General features: G+C 35.7%; 1 protein-coding gene across 1 annotated transcript; it reads right to left on the bottom strand.

Annotated features, from left to right (window-relative positions):
* Positions 1–675: 675 nt before the first annotated feature.
* Positions 676–17,115, bottom strand: anxa5a (annexin A5a). Its single transcript, XM_008421106.3, has 13 exons — positions 16,904–17,115; positions 16,764–16,789; positions 15,205–15,289; positions 13,164–13,258; positions 11,279–11,392; positions 9,358–9,448; positions 8,689–8,768; positions 8,324–8,374; positions 5,933–6,026; positions 5,236–5,331; positions 5,033–5,091; positions 4,225–4,347; positions 676–1,707 (listed from the first exon to the last, which is right to left on the bottom strand). Exons 2-13 carry the CDS (start codon positions 16,764–16,766, stop codon positions 1,648–1,650), a joined length of 951 nt encoding a protein of 316 aa, XP_008419328.1. The 5' UTR covers positions 16,767–16,789; positions 16,904–17,115; the 3' UTR covers positions 676–1,647.
* Between the last annotated feature and the right edge of the window lie 1,532 nt (positions 17,116–18,647).

The raw sequence follows: 18,647 nt of genomic DNA, 5'->3' as shown, positions 1-18,647 counted from the left end.
AATTGATGCTTGAAATGTGGCTTAAACTTGAGAAAAATTCACTCTTTGCATTTGTGCAGCTTATGGCTTCCTTGCAATCCTGGTCTGATCACATGAGAAGTTTAATGAAAAAATAATCTCAGTTCCTACTGTACACCACAAATTCTTCAAAGTTTACTCTGAAACATTAGAAACAAAGCTAGAGTTGCAGTGTGGACCCAGCAAAATGTGGAGTTACAGGTGGTGTGACTGCCTGCAGCTCCTGATTGGCTGACAAATATCAGTCGGTCAAACTGAAAATAAATGAGAACACACTCCAACACATTTTAACATAAAGTAGATTAGGGACTGTGTGTGCGTGTGTGTGTGTGTGTGTGTGTGTGTGTGTGTGTGTGTGTGTGTGTGTGTGTGTGTGTGTGTGTGTGTGTGTGTGTGTGTGTGTGTGTGTGTGTGTGCGTGGCCTGAATGTTCATATGAATGCCTTTGTATGAGTACGACTGAGGTTTGAACAGAGCCTCAGGTGAGGAGGATTAAAAGAATTAATGAAACTGCACAAGAATGTACTATTGGTACGATACCATGTGTGATTAGTTGGTGCTGCTGGTTGCAGTGCGAAATGCTCCACAGCTGATGAAAGTCATAGTGCACATCTTTATAATGGAACTATAAAACACTGAAACACAGAGGATATTCCAGGAAACTTGTAGGGCAATGCTTCATAATTTATTTAAATGCTCACAAAGATTATACGTATTAGATTTGAAAATCAGTAACATATAAAGAAATAGACAAACAAAGCAGAAAGACATTGAGAAACATTAAACTATTTAATGTTTAATGAAATAGTTTAATTAAATAACTATTTAATTAAATAGTTGTTTAATTAAACCATTTACTACACTAAACTATTTTATGGGTTCATTTTTTGTGATGAACCCATAAAATCTCTTACAGTTTAAGAACAATGGAACCTATTTAACTTTAAATACTTTCAATAAGCATATTAAGTTAAAAACAAATGTTATTACAGTGGAGAGTTAATTTCTGTTGGGTCACTGCGCTGAGATTTGGGGCGGATTCTGAACTTTGCTGCCACCTTGTGGTTAAGCTTCAGTGAAGTGGACCGTTTGTCATCTCCTGTGGGTTGCTTACTGCGTGTGCCTTCATGAAAAGGTCCTAATTTAAGCCAACAAGTGTGTAATGCCCTTCTATTACTTATTGATTACTGACAGCAGGTTTGGATTTCAGCATCTCATTTGTAATTAATGACAGCAGCAGTGCTCTGGACATGTTGCTTAAATAATTGATCAGCAGTATTATTTTCTGTGAGCTGATTTAACTTCTAAAAAAAGCATAAAAGAGATAACCAATTGCCATGAATGTGAGCTTGTTGAAGCTGATCCACATTAGATTAACTTATCATCTAGGATAATATTCGTTATTTTCCATTTTAAATTGAAATCTGCATCAACACTGATCACAAAAAGGGCTGCTGATAATGAATGTATGAAGTAGACTGTACGCGACATTCATCCTGCAAATATGCTGTCTAAAGTGATATGTGGATAATTTACATATATTCAATCAATAGCAAAGTCAGAAAGGAAAAAGAAGATGGATCGATATCTAATCCCTTGTGAGTAGAACTGTCTCATCCCTCAAACATGATTAATCCTTCCCACCACAGAGGTACAGCAACGCCTTCTGGTAGTCTCCTGCTGTGTCCTCCTACAAAAAGAAAAAAAGAAAAGATGTGGAACCCTTTTTAGTCACAGGCAGAAAAATCTTCTTCCTTTTGTGTTTGAATTGATCAATTTCCCTTCAGTGTTTTTCCAGAGACACTTTGGATGTAACAATGACTCTTAATGTGACATGTGTGTGGGTGTGGGGATCCATGATTGGATATCCTGCTCCTCCTCTCCACATGGCGATGTACCCTCCAGCAGAACACACAAGCTCAAACTGGTTATGTCCTTTCTGGCAGAACTGTTTCACATCTGGGGGAAAATCGTGCCGTGGCAGAAAAGACTCTTCATATGTCAAGAGTTGTGATTTATGCAAAATTGTCAAACTTAGGTTAATGGTTTAGAAGCTCGAACACTCATCCGGGGAAAGAATGTCAAATTTGGTTAATCCTTTGATTATTTTCTTATTTCTCCAGGGTGGATTGAAGATACTGCACACTCTTATTTATAAAAACTGACAAAACATATTTAAATTGTTTAGTTAGGATCTTTCGCCAGGACTTTTGCAAAATCTCAGGCATGATAAAGTAAAACAGATGTCAAGCACAGTGGAGGTAGCATCAAATTGAGGTGTTTTGCTGCCTTCGGTACTGGTACATTTTTAAAATAAATTATTTCCTAATTAGTTTTCCAACAAGAGAATAATCCTAAACACACATCAACAAATAAAACAGGTTAACATTAAGCATCTGGAACAACTCCATATTCAGTTTAAAAACTAAATAAAGATAAAAATGGAACTATGTTTCAAACATAGATTCCTTTCAGGAAAGCAACCAGTTTTAATGAGCTCTTCAAGTATCAAATATCCAACTAGAATCATACCAGAATATTGCTTATGACTAAAAAATAGCCTGTATTTTTTCTGTGCAACTATGTTAGAGACAAATATTAGTTGAGGTAAATCTGTATATTTGATCAAATACGAATAATCTTGACTCTGCGATTTTAAGAAAATCCACAATAAATTTAAATGTATGCCAAATTTCTGTTTTTGAAATTCCTTCACTATTCCACCTCGGAAATAAAAACAAATAATGTCATGATTAAAGCTAATTTCTTTTCGATTTATTCAATTCAAACTGTTCTTACCCAAATAAGAAATGAGAATCAAAGAAAATGTATATCAGACATTTTATACAATTCATAAAACACTACCAGAAATGTAAATGAAAGCAGCAAATGAGCAAAGTTCTGGAACAAATTCTAGTAACTTCTTGATATTTCTTGAATTGTGTGAAATATGGTGGCAGCATGTTGGAGTAGCTCTGTTATGTTTGTTGTGATTTGTTCTTTTCTAGACTTTTGTTCACAACTTTTTGGCTTAAGACAATGTTTGGACAATTATTCTGAGTTACAATCCCAAATCTCAGAGGAGTTGAAAAGATTGAATGATGGATGGAAAATGGATGTGGGGCAGGACTGAAGAGCAGAGAGGGAAAGAGAAAGCTCAAACTGTCTTCTATTGATGATAAAAGGCAAATATATTATCCCAAACTCCAGCGTCTTTTAAAAAATAAAATTGTCTGCGATTTCCAGACAGTTTGGTCTGGGTATTATAAAAAGTTTGCATTGTCATAAGAGCTGTCTATTTGGATTTTTGCAATCATGGCCATACGTTTCAAATTCAAAAATACTTTACTGATCCAAAAGAGAAATTAAATCCTAAGTTTCCACCTTAGTTAAATTTAATTTAAATTAAATCTTCATATTGTATCTGAAAAGTTACAATATGAAGAATATATATATATATATATATACATATATATTGATTGATATAAAACCCACGTCTGTATGAGCTTTTAGCAGCTCAGAGAGATAAACCTCCTGTTTTAATACAGCAAAATGCCACACAATTAAAATGACATTAGGAGGGTAAAAGGCAATCGTGGGAACTGTGAGTATAAAGAATAAAATAACTGACACAAAACGGCAGCTGTGAGTGAGAACATTTGTTTTTTTTTGTAAAAAAAAAAAATGCATTTTTGAAACCTTTTCAAAAATTATCAAAATGATTTTATAAACAGGATAACTCAAAAGATAATAGCTTTTCAATTAAATGAAATGATAATCAAGAATGCATTTTGTTCCATTTATTCAAAGGTTATTCGCTAATGTGTAATTTATCTGTTCTGTCTCAGAGATTTGGGAGTTTCACAAAGAAAGAGAGTGATAATTCTTCTCTGTAGGAACATCTGGTCCCAGGGGAAAAGATTAATTCACTTCAGCGTGTTGAGAAGCAGGAAAGCAGTCCCATCACAGCGAACAAGACATTTAAAGTAAATTAGCAATCCCTCCTCCATCACAGCAGTGACACCAGCAGCACACCCACACCGCAACCAGCTCCATGCACAGGATGGATGTGTCCATGTAGGCAAGGTGAAAACTGGAAGATGGATGATTTTACATCCTACTGTCTTTTCTAAAGGGACTGGAATATTTAGTGTGTTTATTAAAAATACTAAATAATGTTGACGTTTTGAATTCTTGCAATTTGTACCTGGATGGTAGTGTAAAGAGACTGTCCATACATCTTCTTGAAGTTTGCTCTGATGTCCAACATGTCCACCTCGCTCCTGGACACCATTATCCTCATCAGGGTGTCATCGTCAGTTCCAGCCCGCTGAACATTAAATATACCCAATAAAACAGATGGTCAAAGTTAAGATGGGCACCTTTATTAAAAGTTACAAAAATAATCTCTGACAAGTTTATTTTGTTTTGCGAATTAGATGTAATCTTTTATGGATAAACTCCTTTATTTTCTTCTACTTTTCTACAACAGAGTAATGTGGTTTTCTGGTCTAACAAAGCATCACCCACTTTCTAAGAAGAAAAAATGTCATGCCATGCCCAGGCCTCTTACACACACCTCCAAATTGCACATACAAATTGATTGCAGGGAGACTAAAGGCCGATGATTGTGACTCTACTTCAAAAGCAATTTAAGTGGGGGAGGATGTGGCCAACATTCAAAGAAAAAACTGTAAAAGATTTTGAGAAATCCAAATCAAGACAATTTCAAGGGTCTAAAAGAAAGTTTGAGAAGTTGGAGAGAAAATATACAGATGCTAGCAATAGCTTATGATGTTACACAGTATTACATTGGACCCCTGATATACGCAGGATTTAGGAACCTTTATTTTCTTGTGGAGAGTTAGACAGGAAGGTTGACCAGCAATGAGAGTGGAAGAAAATACCAGTGTTGTTATTTATTCTACTATTTAATTTGCAACTGGTCCTTTAGTTTCCCAATGTGGCAGAGACATTTTATATTTGCAGTGTGTGGATGGAATATCGGTACCCACCCTCATGGATTGATAGAGGCTCTCAGCAAAAAATCCAGGGACATTTCTGGCACATTTCACTGTGGAGAAAATGAACAAGAGATTTCATTTAAAAAGTGTTAAGATGAAATTGTGTTAAACTATCAAGTCTAAATGTTGCTAAAATGTGTTTGTCAGGATCATAAAACTCAGAGGGAGTATTGGTCTTTGTCATTGGTTCTTACCTACAGCGAGCAGTAAGTCTTCCAGGTTCCCAGTGGTCTCGCCTTTAATGCTTTCCTCTATGTCAGAGCCAGAGATCTTCTTGTACGCATCAAAAACTAACAAAGTTATATGTTTTATTTAGAAGGAAAACATTGAAGTTTAAGTGAAAATAAGGACATTTTGAAGGCTTTCCAATATAGGTTGTCAGAGGGATAAAGAAAATCTACTTGAGACTTGAAAATGTCTCAGTGGTTCATGCAAACAATGTTCTCTCAACTTTTACATCACTATCATATTTGCATTTGACATTTGTGTTTCAAATTTTTTATAAAATATCAACAGTTTTCCAGGCTCAAATGTTTATACTATGTTCCGATTTTGAACTTCTCAATAGTAAAAAAAATAAAATAAAATGTGTGTAAACCCAACAGAGTTTTCTGCTGTCCAAACTCATCCATTTCATACCTAACTCACTTTATGTCCTCAGATTGACTCGTTACCACTCAAACTTTCACCACCTGCCTCTGTGACCTGCAACTCCAGTAAACAATATTTGCCCCACAGGAGAGCTGCTGAGGCTGAGGCTGTTGTGCATTTCACCATAATACCTGGATCTGTGCTGTGTTGTTGCTGAGATCTGGGGATTTGGGCCACCTTGCTTATCAAAGGGCAGCAACCATCGAGCGAGCATTCTGATATTATAATGCCAAACCTCACCTTTCAGGAGATGCTCAGAGCTCCTGTTGCCAAGAATTGTGATGAATTTTTCCTCATCTGTGCCAAACTTCCCCTCACCGGCGGCATACAGGTCCTGTAATGGCAGAGCACACACCTGTGTTCACACATATGCAGCCACCTGGCCGAGCCGGTGTGACAGCAGTAATGAAGGGCTTCACATTGACCAGAAACACCCGAGGATAAGTGTGTTTCACTTTCTTCTCTGCTGTTACAGAGAAATTCTTAACCTTAGGCTTATTTCTTGGCAGCTAAATGATAGTTTCTCCATTTTTCCTCTCATACAACTCACATTTTAGGAAATGACAAATTACCATGATCATTTGATAAACGCATTGAACCTTGTAATTTTCTCCTGAAGTGATCACTGAATGGTTTAGTTAAAAAAAGCTGATTGTGATGTTCTTACAGACACATTATGAAAAGGTTTTATGTGTTAGATCCCATTTCACTGCTTCTTAATAGAGAAATGACTTTTAAAGTAGATGTCCTCTTACCAAAGGTTAATACTGTCATTTTGACCGAGGCTCCTCTATAGACAAATACAGATTTGCTTTTAGCTGCTCTACAAGCTCAGAGAACAACATGTTGGCAAAAAGGATTATGGAATTTAAATTAATCTTTAATTTACTATACTTGTCCTCTGGATTGTTGCTTAGAATGCACCTCTGCATTTTCACCTTTCAAAGCTGTTTGTGCTGCTTGTTACAGGACGTAAAAACTGTCACCAAATTAATGTGGAGGTGACTCTTAAATTCCCAGCAGGTCCGGGGAGTCTCTTCTTACAATCTGTATAGTCATAGAGCTTAATAGCTTTCTATTATCGGAGTAGTAAAATGCAAATGAGGGGAGAAGTCCATCTATAAAGGATGATTATGCAGCTCATTGTGTTTAAAACTAATGTTCTGTAGCGATGCAAGAAGAGGCGCAGCATATGGAGGAAGAGTTAGTTGTCCCTGTCTACCTTTTGTGTACAGAAAAAAATGAAACACTAATTATTTCCTGTTTCTGCCTGTCTGCTTCAGATTTGCTGCTGTTTTTTGGCCTTCTAACCCAACTTAATGTTTATGATTATCTCATAATTTGGCTGGAGAATACTTTTTTGCCCAGATTTCTTAATGGTAAATTCAATGACAGAAAAGTGCCCTGGACCTGTAGGTGAAAGAATGCTTGAGTCATCGTCTCACCACTGTGTTGGTATGAGATGTTTGTGCTGACATGTTCTGTTTGGTTTTCACCTAACATGGTGCTGAGCGTAGGTCCAGACGTCCATGTTTTTTTCTAATCTTGTCAAAGAACACGGTAGTACATAAAAGAGCAACTTTCCAAAGATCCAGATTTGTTATTCTTCCTCGATTGTCTTTCTACAATTGTCATGTCAGGTCTGTAAACACCTGAGGCTTGTACTGTCTGGAGCTCTTGGGTTCTCTTGAAATATCATTGTGCATTCTGTTATCTGACCTCGCTGTTGGTCTGCTGTTTCATTGTCTTAAATGTCTCACTGCAGAAGAACTTTACATTGTTTTTGGAAACTGTTACCTTCACCGAATTAGTGGGCATCATTTATTGTTATCATCATGCAGTGGCGCAACTACACATTATTCAGGTGGATGCAAAAACATAGATCGGCACGCCCCCCCCCCTCCCCAAAGTAAGGAACGTCAGGGTGAAGGAGTGACGCTCACTCGCTCCGTGAGCGTCGATTCACTCGATACGTGAAGGGTAAAACTCGCTACATTTACCTCGTTATGTGCGCGAGGTGAAGGACCGTAAGGCGCGCTGAAGTGTATGGGAAAACATCATCGGCGCACCGCCCCCTCCAGACGGGGTTTTGGCACCCCCTCTGGTGCTGTGCCCCTATGAGTTGCATACCCTGCATACCCACTTTTTGTGCCACTGTCATCATGTATGCTCCAGAACTACAAACTGCCGAAACAAAGGTGGTCACACTGATAATGGTTAGTTAATGAATTAGATTAGTAGACACTGTTGATACAGTCCCATTGAAATCACATGGATACAACAATGTATTTTTGTTGTTGTCATAACTACTCTGTGCTTACTTGATATAGTAAAAGGTGAAATTGGGTCAAATGAGTGATGAAGAGATGTTCCAATATTTTAATCAAATTTTTATCTACAGTCATGTAGAAGTTTACACATTTTTTTTTGTTTTTGGAGATAATACCAATTAAAATACATTAGTTCAGTTTTGAAAATCTGAATATTTCTCATTTTTAATATATGTGTTTTGAGGCAATATTGGTGCAAAATGTGAAAACTGTTTGATAATAACCAAAACAATCAATATTCAATGCATTTCTTCATGCATTTTTAGTTTGCTTGCAGATGTAAATGTTAGTATTTTCTTACCTTGGCGTCATTTTCAATTTTATCCTCTTCCACTCCCTCCTCCCTGCTCCCCTTGGCGAGCCAACAACAGTAGAAATGTAAGAGGACAGGCAGGTGCAGAAGCAGAGAGACAAGGTGACAAACAGAATCAAAAGTAGCTCAGTGTGGATGAACTCAGGGTGCTACTGAACCTAACCCGGGAAGATTAAATTATCCTGAGAAGGTCCCAGAACTGTGGGATTACCTTTCTGTCGCTAGTAAAAAAAAAACACATCTACCAGTCACCTCTCAACTTCAGACTTAAAACTCTCATGACTTTGTAATGAGATCACCAGAGACTCTCATTATCATGACAGGAAAGTCTTCCCAGGCGGTCCGCTCTCTACCTGCAGCAGGATCACCAACAGCCTCCCGTAGCTCCCTCCGGTGTCACTGCTGATGTCCTTCTCCAGTTTGCCACCAAACTCTGGAGGAAAAATGAGAAAAAGAAACAAAAGGAAGCTTAGACTCACAGCATTTTGGTTGCTTATGGATGCAATCGATTGTGGTCTATCTTCCAAGGACAGCTACAACAGGAATGATTAACTGATTAACAGGAATGTCTCTTTTTCCAGATCAGAGAAACACAGCTCTTTGGCTTTGGTCCTTTTTTCCATGTTATGTGAAAAGGATTGTGTTGACCAGCTCTAATCCGTGGCATCAGAATTTGGTCTCTTTCATCTGAATAACACAGTAAAAATGTAGAAGGAGAGGATGATGCAAGAGATTAAAATCTGGTTTCTTACTGTGCTGAAGGTAAAACCTTCCTCTTTATTCATATGCAGACATACTTGGCATCATTGAAGAATTAAACTCAATCCCACTTAAACCTACCTAAATCTCATCCTTAGATGATTTAAACTATTTAAACCAGTTTAAAGACCGTTTTCAAGTCTATAATGGGGATTTCACAAAACTGGTTTCATGCTTCTAGGGTGTAATTCATCATGGTTTCCACTCCCTGACTGCAGTTCTAGTAATCATAATTTCTCTGTTCATCTGCCTCATTACATCACCTTTCTTGTAGACTTTGATGATATCTTTAATCTGATCACCAGTCCTGGAGGCCAAGATCTCAATCAGTACCTGATCATCAGTCCCTCCACCCTGGGAAGCAAACAGAGTGCATGAATACCGGAGCTCAGTATGAAACAATATAAATGTGCTTTTTTTATCAGACTTCAGAGTGATCTAAAAAGGAGAAATGTCTCTAAATGTCTTCAAACTGAAAATCAGGAAATGTTTTATGTTTTTATTTGTTTCAGAAGAAAACCAAAGAAAACATTCATCTTTAATGTTAAATATAAAAATACATTAAGATGGTGATGTGAAGCGCTAGAGAAAAAACAATTTCAACCCTTGATCCAAAGCAGATAGAGAGAGAAATGAAAGGTCATCCATTGCATTAACGTGACACATCATGACAGATGGTTTTCATTGTGGAGAACAAGAAGCATATTAAAAAAGGTATGAAAAAGACCAACTGCAGGAAGATCTTTTTCTGCTGATTTTTTAATGCAAGCTGTTCCAATATTTATAATTATTTGCTGATCTGACCATAAGCAACATAATGAATGTGATTTTATGAAAATAGGAGGGATGAAAACAACAGCAAAGAGATTAAAGAGATTTACAGAAGAGTGCATATTTTCAAAATCACTTTTTTTGGTTTGTGTGCCACATTATTAACAGGAAGAATTTGCTGACTTGGTTCTTTTTATGTTACTGTGATTTTGCTTTATGATCATTTGTTGCTGGAAACAATGGAAGACTATAAGGCTTCTATTTAAATGATCACATTCCGATGAATATTAAAGGATCTGAGGATTTTAAGGGATGATTACTCTGAAGGACTGATTGCTGTAAACTTCCTCCCTGAAATCGCACAGGCTGCTTTTCATAGATCTAGAGCTACGATTTGTTGTGATGAACTGAATTCACTTAATTGACTGTATAAAAGCCTCCATTAAACCCAAATTGATTTTCTACTACTCATGAATGATCTGCCTCTGATTGTTTCAACAATGCACTAATAACTAAAATTACAATGACAATTAATTATAAAACGGGTGTGTATAGTTATTTGAAGATCACAGTTTTCTTTAACATTAGTCAAAAGTGTTAATAAAATACATGGGGTATTCTGAAATAGCATCCACTTTGGATAATACGAGTTACAGCATTGTTTAGGTTCCCTTTGAGATTAATAAAGTATTTTTGAATTGGATTTTGAGTGTTATTTTGCATTAGTAGACAAAAAATAAATAAATAAATACTGCCATGGTCCAAAGAAAAACCTTCAAGGGTTTTCAAAAAGCCTGGACATCTTTGGTCAAAACCACTTTAAGACTCTGTAAAAATATAAAGAAAGAGGAAATCAAGAGACTGTTGAATAAAAATGTTTGTTGCTTGGAAAGTATCAATACAGAACAGCTGAATTATTGTAAAAACACCAAGTGTGTCATCACGCTTATATTTCAACCTTTAAAATGGGCTGACTTCAAATTCCACCTCTTTCCTCCTCAGAAATTTTACTTATTTTTAAACATTTATGACTGAATTACTGCAGCAGCACATCCACTCGGTATTTCTGCTGTATGAAGGAGAGCAGCTGCTACCAGACAACCATGGAGATGGAGATGTGAACCAATTTGCCCATTCATAAGTCAGTGCATCCTAAATGAGCCAAAGGTTTAGAATTACATCTAATCCATTTCTAAGACAGAATAGATTTTTCTATGAGGGGAAAAAAATCACCTTAATGTAATTTTCATGAGATTAGACTAGTTCCTTTTGTTAAATAATGAACACCAAAAGAGGGACTTACATGTTGAAATTTAATGTCAAATTACTTGGTCTGGGAATTCAGAATAATTTGCACATGAGACCAGAAACCTGGACAAATTGAAGCATTTCAGGAAAAGTTTTCTTAGTTACCTTCACAGCCTTGTGCAGCAGAGTTGCATCATATAAGACCGGCGGCGTCATCAATGCCACAATCAGGTTCTCAAACAGCCCGCCGAGCTCCGATTTCAGTGCACTGACTAAGTCCTGCCGCCACAGAATGAATAATAACATGATGACCGGAATCATTAATAAATGTATTTGTGTAGAAATCTACACCCACAATGTATTAGTCATCCTGGCAAAATGAGTGATGCAGGTTGAAATAATCAAATTAAAAGTCTAGACAGCACTTGGAAAAAAAGAGAACCGAGGGTCACTCATATGTCAAAGATATGAAAATATAAACCAGATTTTACTCATCGCAGTTACTGTGTAACTATTCTGTAGCTATGTATGTCGTCAGACAGTTAGCTTAACAGATAGATAGCTAGATAGCTAGTGTTAAGAACAGTAAACCTTCCATAGATCTGTATGCGAAGGATTAAACCAGCACAAAAAGAGTTAGCAAGGTTAAATTAATTATATTTATTGAATACAAACTGCGACAGACTGGCGACCTGTCCAGCATGACTCCGCCTCTCACCCAAAATGTCTCACTGGAGATAGACTTGGTGCAAAGTTTGTTTCCTGAGCTGATGCACAAAATAACTCATTACTAGAGGAACTAACCTTCCACCCAGATTCACAGACATGTCTGTCCTCAGACTGTTCTTCAGCAAATAGTTATTTATCATAAAACACTTGAATAATACTTTAATTGCTTAACAACTTAAATGTCACGTTTGTAACCTGAATCTGCCTACAATTAATCATTCATTTCTAGATAGTTAGGTATCTTTCATTTGATCATTTCTCTGGACCATATTTGATATCTTTAAAAAGTAAAAAAAAAAAAAACATACTTTTTAATTTGTTTATTTGTAAATTCTGGCTTTAGATATATTTCTTCCAAATGACCAGCATAGGGCAGCCATTGATTTTTATATCATGCAATAAAGGTGCTCTGAAATAGTGCTGAAAACAAAGATAATTTTTTCAGGGCCTCGCTTGATATAATGTTGTAATATTCAAAGATATTCCGGGGGGTACTTTGCAATTTTCTCATGTATCTTTTTATTCTGTTTTTTCTACTTATACTTGAGGCAGTGATTATTTTTAGTAGGGAACCAGTAATAACCTCCACAGGTGGCCATAAAACAAACTGACAGTGAGACAGAACAGGAGGGCATGAAATGTCCAAGTTTCTTTACAACAATTTGTGCAGCTTTCTGCTCTATGGAGACTATTTTACCTAAATGGTTTTTTTTCTGAAATGATAGCTGACAGGCATTAAACTTTTGTTGTGGACATTGCTGAAAGTTTTTAGGGATTTGGCTCTAAACATTGAGTCAAGACCTGTTCACATTTTTATTATCACTAATATGACAACACAAATGCATGAGTGCACCTTCATCCTCGATCACTGCTCATTGTTTTGTGAAAATCCTTTTTTAATTAGAACTACATGCATATCAGAAAAACATGTCTGTGTCCACTATCTTGCTCCAGGCAGCATGTGTCTCTTTTTAATTAACATGGACAAAGTAATTTATGCAGGACATAAAATTAAATGGAGGAAGAATAACTTCAGGGAAGGGTGTAAATAAATCCCAACTGAGCAAAAATTGAACTATTATGGGCTGATTTTGAATTATGTTGAGTAGATTAAAAATATGGATCTAAACAGAGGTATAAAAAATCAACTTTGAGGTTTTAAATTATAATTTGACTTACACTTGGTTCTTAGAAGCTTTTTTTAAGTAGTGTATAAACATGTTCCCTTCTAGGTTCATCCTGGGAGTAAAACATTATCTCTATATTTAGGTTAGTGACAGCCAGTTGCTGCTAGTTTTTCTTTTAACTTTCCAGAACTCACCTTCCCATAGGCTTTTTTATAAGCTGCTTTAATCTGCTGACGCTGATCATTGCTGCGGGCGGATAGAACCATGAGAATGGCATCTTCATCTGTACCTGTAACACAGTTTCATGAAATACATTTATTGTAAAAACTCTGGACACTGTGTTTTGATGTATAATAATAGTAAAACAAATTCATTACAAGTTATGCATTTATTTTGTGCTTAAATAATTTATGTTTAAAAATTCGGCTAATTATCAGTCACAAACAACATATTTTGCTCCATTTCAACACATATAGTGTTTTTGTGCTCAGATGCTCCAAATAGAGCTGATTTTAATAGTGGGTGAGTTTGATGGCTTTGGAGAAATAATTTTCCATCTCCAAGCAAACATAAACTCCCATCAGTCAGTAAAAGGTTCCTATTCCAAGGTTATCAATAACTGAAAAGATTCAACTTAACCTTTCCTGCTTCAACAGAGAAAATACAATATAACCAATCACAACATGACATCATCAAAAGCCAAGCTAGTAACTAATGTTAACTATAAGTCACCCTCCTAATGATACCTCTGTAATAACTGCTAATCAAGTGCACTTGATTAAAGGGCATCATATTTATAAAACATAAATTAATTATAATAACCCTTTCTAAAAACACTTCCTGACAACCAAACATTTGTAGCCTCACCTCTCTTGAAAACAGGAAGTGATGAGCATATATTGGTAATAATGTGTGACATGGATCCCTGGCATCTGATGCAGTATTGTTGTACAAAGGAAACACTTTTATCTTGATTCGACATATTTGGCTTAGAAAGATGTTGAATGGATGAGATTATAATACAAGAAACGTGGGAGAAAAAGTCCTAGATTTCTCACCAACCAAAGGATTAGAAAGGATAAACACAGTTCATGCTGATGCCATGACAGGAACCGGGAGCCAACAGCCAAACCACCAACGCGACTGCAGGTGTTGTTTCTGATGATGAAGTTTGTTGGGTGAGGAAATTATTTCTCTTTCATTTTAAACTGTCCTTTGTTGGTACAAAACATCTGCTGATGTCCATTGATTTTGTCGACTCACTGACCAGCAAATAGCTTTAGCTGTGAGTGTTTTTTTTATCTATATCTGAGTCAAACTGTGAAAAAGTGACTGCAGCTACAAAGTGATTGTATGTGAATATGTAATTTCCGTTCTGCCTGTAGCAGGGGACATCATTCAAATAACTGCTAACTACTAAAATATCAACTCGGCTGCCAGTTTATTGACACTGAAAATGTTAATTTCTTTATCATATCATGCTGTTCACCAATTATATATTTTTTGTTTAAGCTTTCTATTTTATGAAGAACCTGAAAGTCCTATCAAGCTTCATTTGACACCAGATATTTACATACTATAAAATGATGGTTAAACCTTTTTCTCCACTGTCTGATATTAAATCAGACCAAACTTTTTCTGTTTTAGATTAGTTGGGATTTCCAAAATTATTTGCATTTGTCAAATGCCAAAATTATAAGAACATTTTAGAGAATTTTCTTTTATTATTATTAATAAAGGTGACAGCAACATGTTTGTGCAGGGAATCTAATTGGTGTTCATGTTGGCAGCTACATTTCTGTTGCATAGTTAAACTTTAGTAAAGCACTGATTATATAACATGTATAGTTTCTGCTTCATTGGACATAAAATAGGTTGTTCTGATAATACAGTTGTTGGGAGGAACGTGACGATACATCAGAATAGTAATGCTGGTCAGAACTGGAGCAAAGCTTCAATGTGTATTTGAATGCTGATGTAAATGTCATTTTGAGTGACAGCTACTATCACAATAAGTTGTTTTCTACCGCAGTTTATTACTTTTATACTTCACAGCCTCACTGCAAAAATCTCAATATAAATCTTCAATTAATGAACTAAAGTGTGAGTTACAAAATTTACTGTTATCACTGTGGACTTTGTGGATATTATAAATCATTCTGTATTAAATAAAATTATGTTTACAGAAAAGGTTTTTTTTAAGATTCAACTATTTCCCCCATTTAGCATGCTTACCAATTCCTTTCATGGCTTTATGAAGAAGTTCAGCATCATGTTTTGCGTTGAAATGAACAAAAGGTCTAACGCTGCCTCTGTACTCCTGTAGACAGAAGCAGGGAAAAAGGATAAACATTATTTCCAAAAGTGACAACAAACTTTATATATATATATATATATATATATATATATATATATATATATATATATATATATATATATATATATATATATATATATATATATATATATATATATATATGTGTGTTAATTACAACGAAAGTAAACCCTCATGTTCATACTCTGATTTTCTTTTTTCCCCTGAAATATTTAACCGTTATTTTGTTTTTAGACAGTAAATCAGAAACACCCACCAAGTGTTAAATATGATGCAAACAATCATTAGAGCAAACACTTTAGGCCTGAATGGCTTTTGAAACCATTTGTCTTGCTGGAAATAATAAATATCCCACAGAAATGCTTAATTTTGCTGCTGCAAAAAAAGTTTAATATGCTGAAAAGGATCGCAAATAACTCAGCAGTTGCTCTATTAATCACTAACAACGGCCATCAAAGCTGTCATAGGTTTTAAAACCATTGACGGTGTTTCCTTAAACTTCCCATTACTCATCGAGTTTGAGGTCTCGACCTTTAGCTCTGTCATGTGGGTGTTAAAAATGTACTCTGTTGTATTCAAAAGTGTTTTCCAGAAAAGAAAAATTATTTACATAAAGAGCAATAAAATATTTTCCTCTTACCAAGACATTGGCAAAATGTCTTGGTTTTAAAGTAATCATTGTAACACTACACCTATAAGAATCAAGAAGGCTATAACATAAACCACTCAGTGAACTATTCAGACATAAAACTAATCTGAATACAGGTTAGGGTTAAAATGTTGTATAATTTCCATGCTTATTATAGAACTAAACTACGTCTCTGTCAAACAAAATGCTACCAGGCAGCATTGTCTCAAAACTGTAACTGTAAACTTCAGTCCATTGTGCCCATAGTGTTTCCATAAACATGTAATTTAATATGGAACATATTAGACCAATGTCATCAGCTGAAACTAAGTTCTTGCTACTTATCCTCATCAGACAGTCTAAGGTGTCGCAACAGCTTAAATCAAGTGTATCAGATTTAGGAGCTCCTTTTCTCTATTCTGCTATGTAAGTATACAGCAGGAAACTAAAACTCCTGTTTTAGTAATGAGCACCTCTTTGTGGAAAGTTCTAACTGTGAAATAGGGATCAGCTAAAAGATAGTGTATCTGTACATATACGGTAAAAAGAAACTGGAGAACTGATCAGGCTTTTAGGGTTAGAAAGAAAAAAGTTTGTGTTCCTGAATGAAGAAATGAGGAAAACCCTGAAGTGTCAGTGCCATTTAGGTGATTAGGCAATGACCTTTCAGAGGCAACATGTAGTTCATTAGTCAAACATAAAGGTTGGCCCAGTTGTGTGACTTCAACACACCACACCTAATCTTAGATCTTGGGTAAAGCTGGTGCTACTATAAAGAAACATCTTTATTGTTTTCAGTCAAAAAATAAAACAACTGCAAACAGCACTTACCATTTTATATGGATGGATGGTTTAAACTGAAAGGCAAAAGAAAGAAAACCACAGATTATCCTGGTGAGTTATCATGCCTAAACACAATTGGTTCAACAACAATTTTGATAAAAAATACCTAAACAGGTTTCTGTTCTTACCAACAGGTTTGTGTCTTCCTCTCCTCACAGCTGATCTGTGGCTCAGGTGAGCTCTTTATTATTATTATGGTCTTTAAAGCTCCTCCTCAACTGAGAAAGCATGCAAGAGGCACTTACCTCATCTGCTGGAAGTGTTGCATTTCACTCCACATCAGTGAAACAAGAGATAATGACCCCATGCATCCACCTCCGTGTCTCTTTTTTAAAAGACATTAAACAAACGCCTTCATTCCCCAGAGACACGACATAAATGTTTCTTTGTCCGACAAACTTCACACCAAGCATGGCTCAGCTTAAGAGCTTTTTAAGTAATGTCTTGCTTTTTAGTGATATAAGAAGAAAATGTAGAATAACAAGACACAAAAAGGATGGGGAAACGCCAAGACAAGATTTAGTGTTTGGATGGAGACATAATGACAAATGACACAAAAACACCATCAACTGGAATAAGTGTTTGTTTCTTTCCTGATTATGTTTGGGGCTGAGCCCTACCAAACTAACATTCCTAATATGAGTTCAATCAGTGACTTATTATCAAAAACATTATGAAATACTATCAAAATTCAGACACAGTGAACCAGCACTATTGAATAAATGTTTTGTGTATTTTACACAAACATGCCAAACTAATTTCAAATGTTAAAATATTTTGGAAATGTATTTTGTCTGTAAATGCCTTATTTATAGGGTAACATGTAAAATCTATGCTTACAGAATAGAAGTGGAGCTTAAGAGCCCAAGCAAATGTCCAGAGGGGGTCAATCTCATATTCCATAATTATTGTCATTGTGATGGATGAGAGCCCAAGAGAAGTTGTTGATATTTTGAATAATAAATCACCAATGTGTCATTACTTTGGTGCTATTTCTCATTTTCCCTAAATATGATTTACTTTTTTGACATCCTATCTGGCAGGTAAACGTGTGTTAAAGCAACCAGGACCCAAACAGAAGGTTCCTGATGGGGCCAGAAAGCCCAGCACAGCACAGTGATAGCTCATATATCCTGGTTGCCATCTCCTTTCCAGCAAACCTTAATTAAAGTGAGGGCTTGTGAGACGATGAGTGTGAACACCATCTGGGAGGTGATCCGGTAACAGAGCGCATCGTTTTATATCACATACTTCCAGACTGACATGAAACCAATTTCCTTTAATCACAATAAACAATTGCGCTATGGAGAGATTTTTTATTTTTTTACATAAAATCTCTCCATTTGTATGGAGATTTGGTCTCTGGACTGCTATCTGGACAACATCAATGGAGGACAAGCTACTCTCTGGGCACCGCACATCTATCTCACACCATCATAAACATTTGCACAACAGCTAGTGCTCTTCTCAAAACAATTACAAACGGCAAAATGTAGGAATGAACTATCCATTTAGATCAAGTGACATGCTTTTGCTGGTTATCAACTAGGTTTTGCAATTTGTTTTAATTATTTTGTGAAATGCAATAACAGTTTACAAATGTTAATGGGGATGTGGAAAACGCACCACAGAGACTGAGAAAAACGGTAATAAACTAAACTGATTTCAGACAAAATGCATTCTTTTGTTCTGATGTTTGACATGAAAAATTGAAATCAAATAATTTTTGTGAAACATTTGAACCTTATATTTTTTTTAAAATATTTTTTTAATTATTATTTTTATTTGTTTTAATCTTTTTCAAAATCTTTTTCTTTCTCACTGTTTATTCTTGTTTTTATTTTAATTATGTAAAGCACTTTGAAATGCCTT

The sequence above is a fragment of the Poecilia reticulata genome, chromosome 10, assembly GCF_904066995.2.
Source record: "Poecilia reticulata chromosome 10, P_reticulata-male-v2, whole genome shotgun sequence".
Taxonomy (NCBI): Eukaryota; Metazoa; Chordata; class Actinopteri; order Cyprinodontiformes; family Poeciliidae; genus Poecilia; species Poecilia reticulata.
Note: the sequence above shows the minus strand (reverse complement) of the source record. Positions and strands in the feature narration are given on the sequence as shown.

Bases quoted from the DNA above. Each gene is read 5' to 3' on its own strand.
- anxa5a (XM_008421106.3), bottom strand. The intron at 13,259-15,204 runs GTAAGCATGCTA...ACTGTGTTACAG, and splicing joins TAAAGCCATGAAAGGAATTG to GTACAGATGAAGATGCCATT. The intron at 9,449-11,278 runs GTAACTAAGAAA...TTTGCTTCCCAG, and splicing joins TGCTGCACAAGGCTGTGAAG to GGTGGAGGGACTGATGATCA.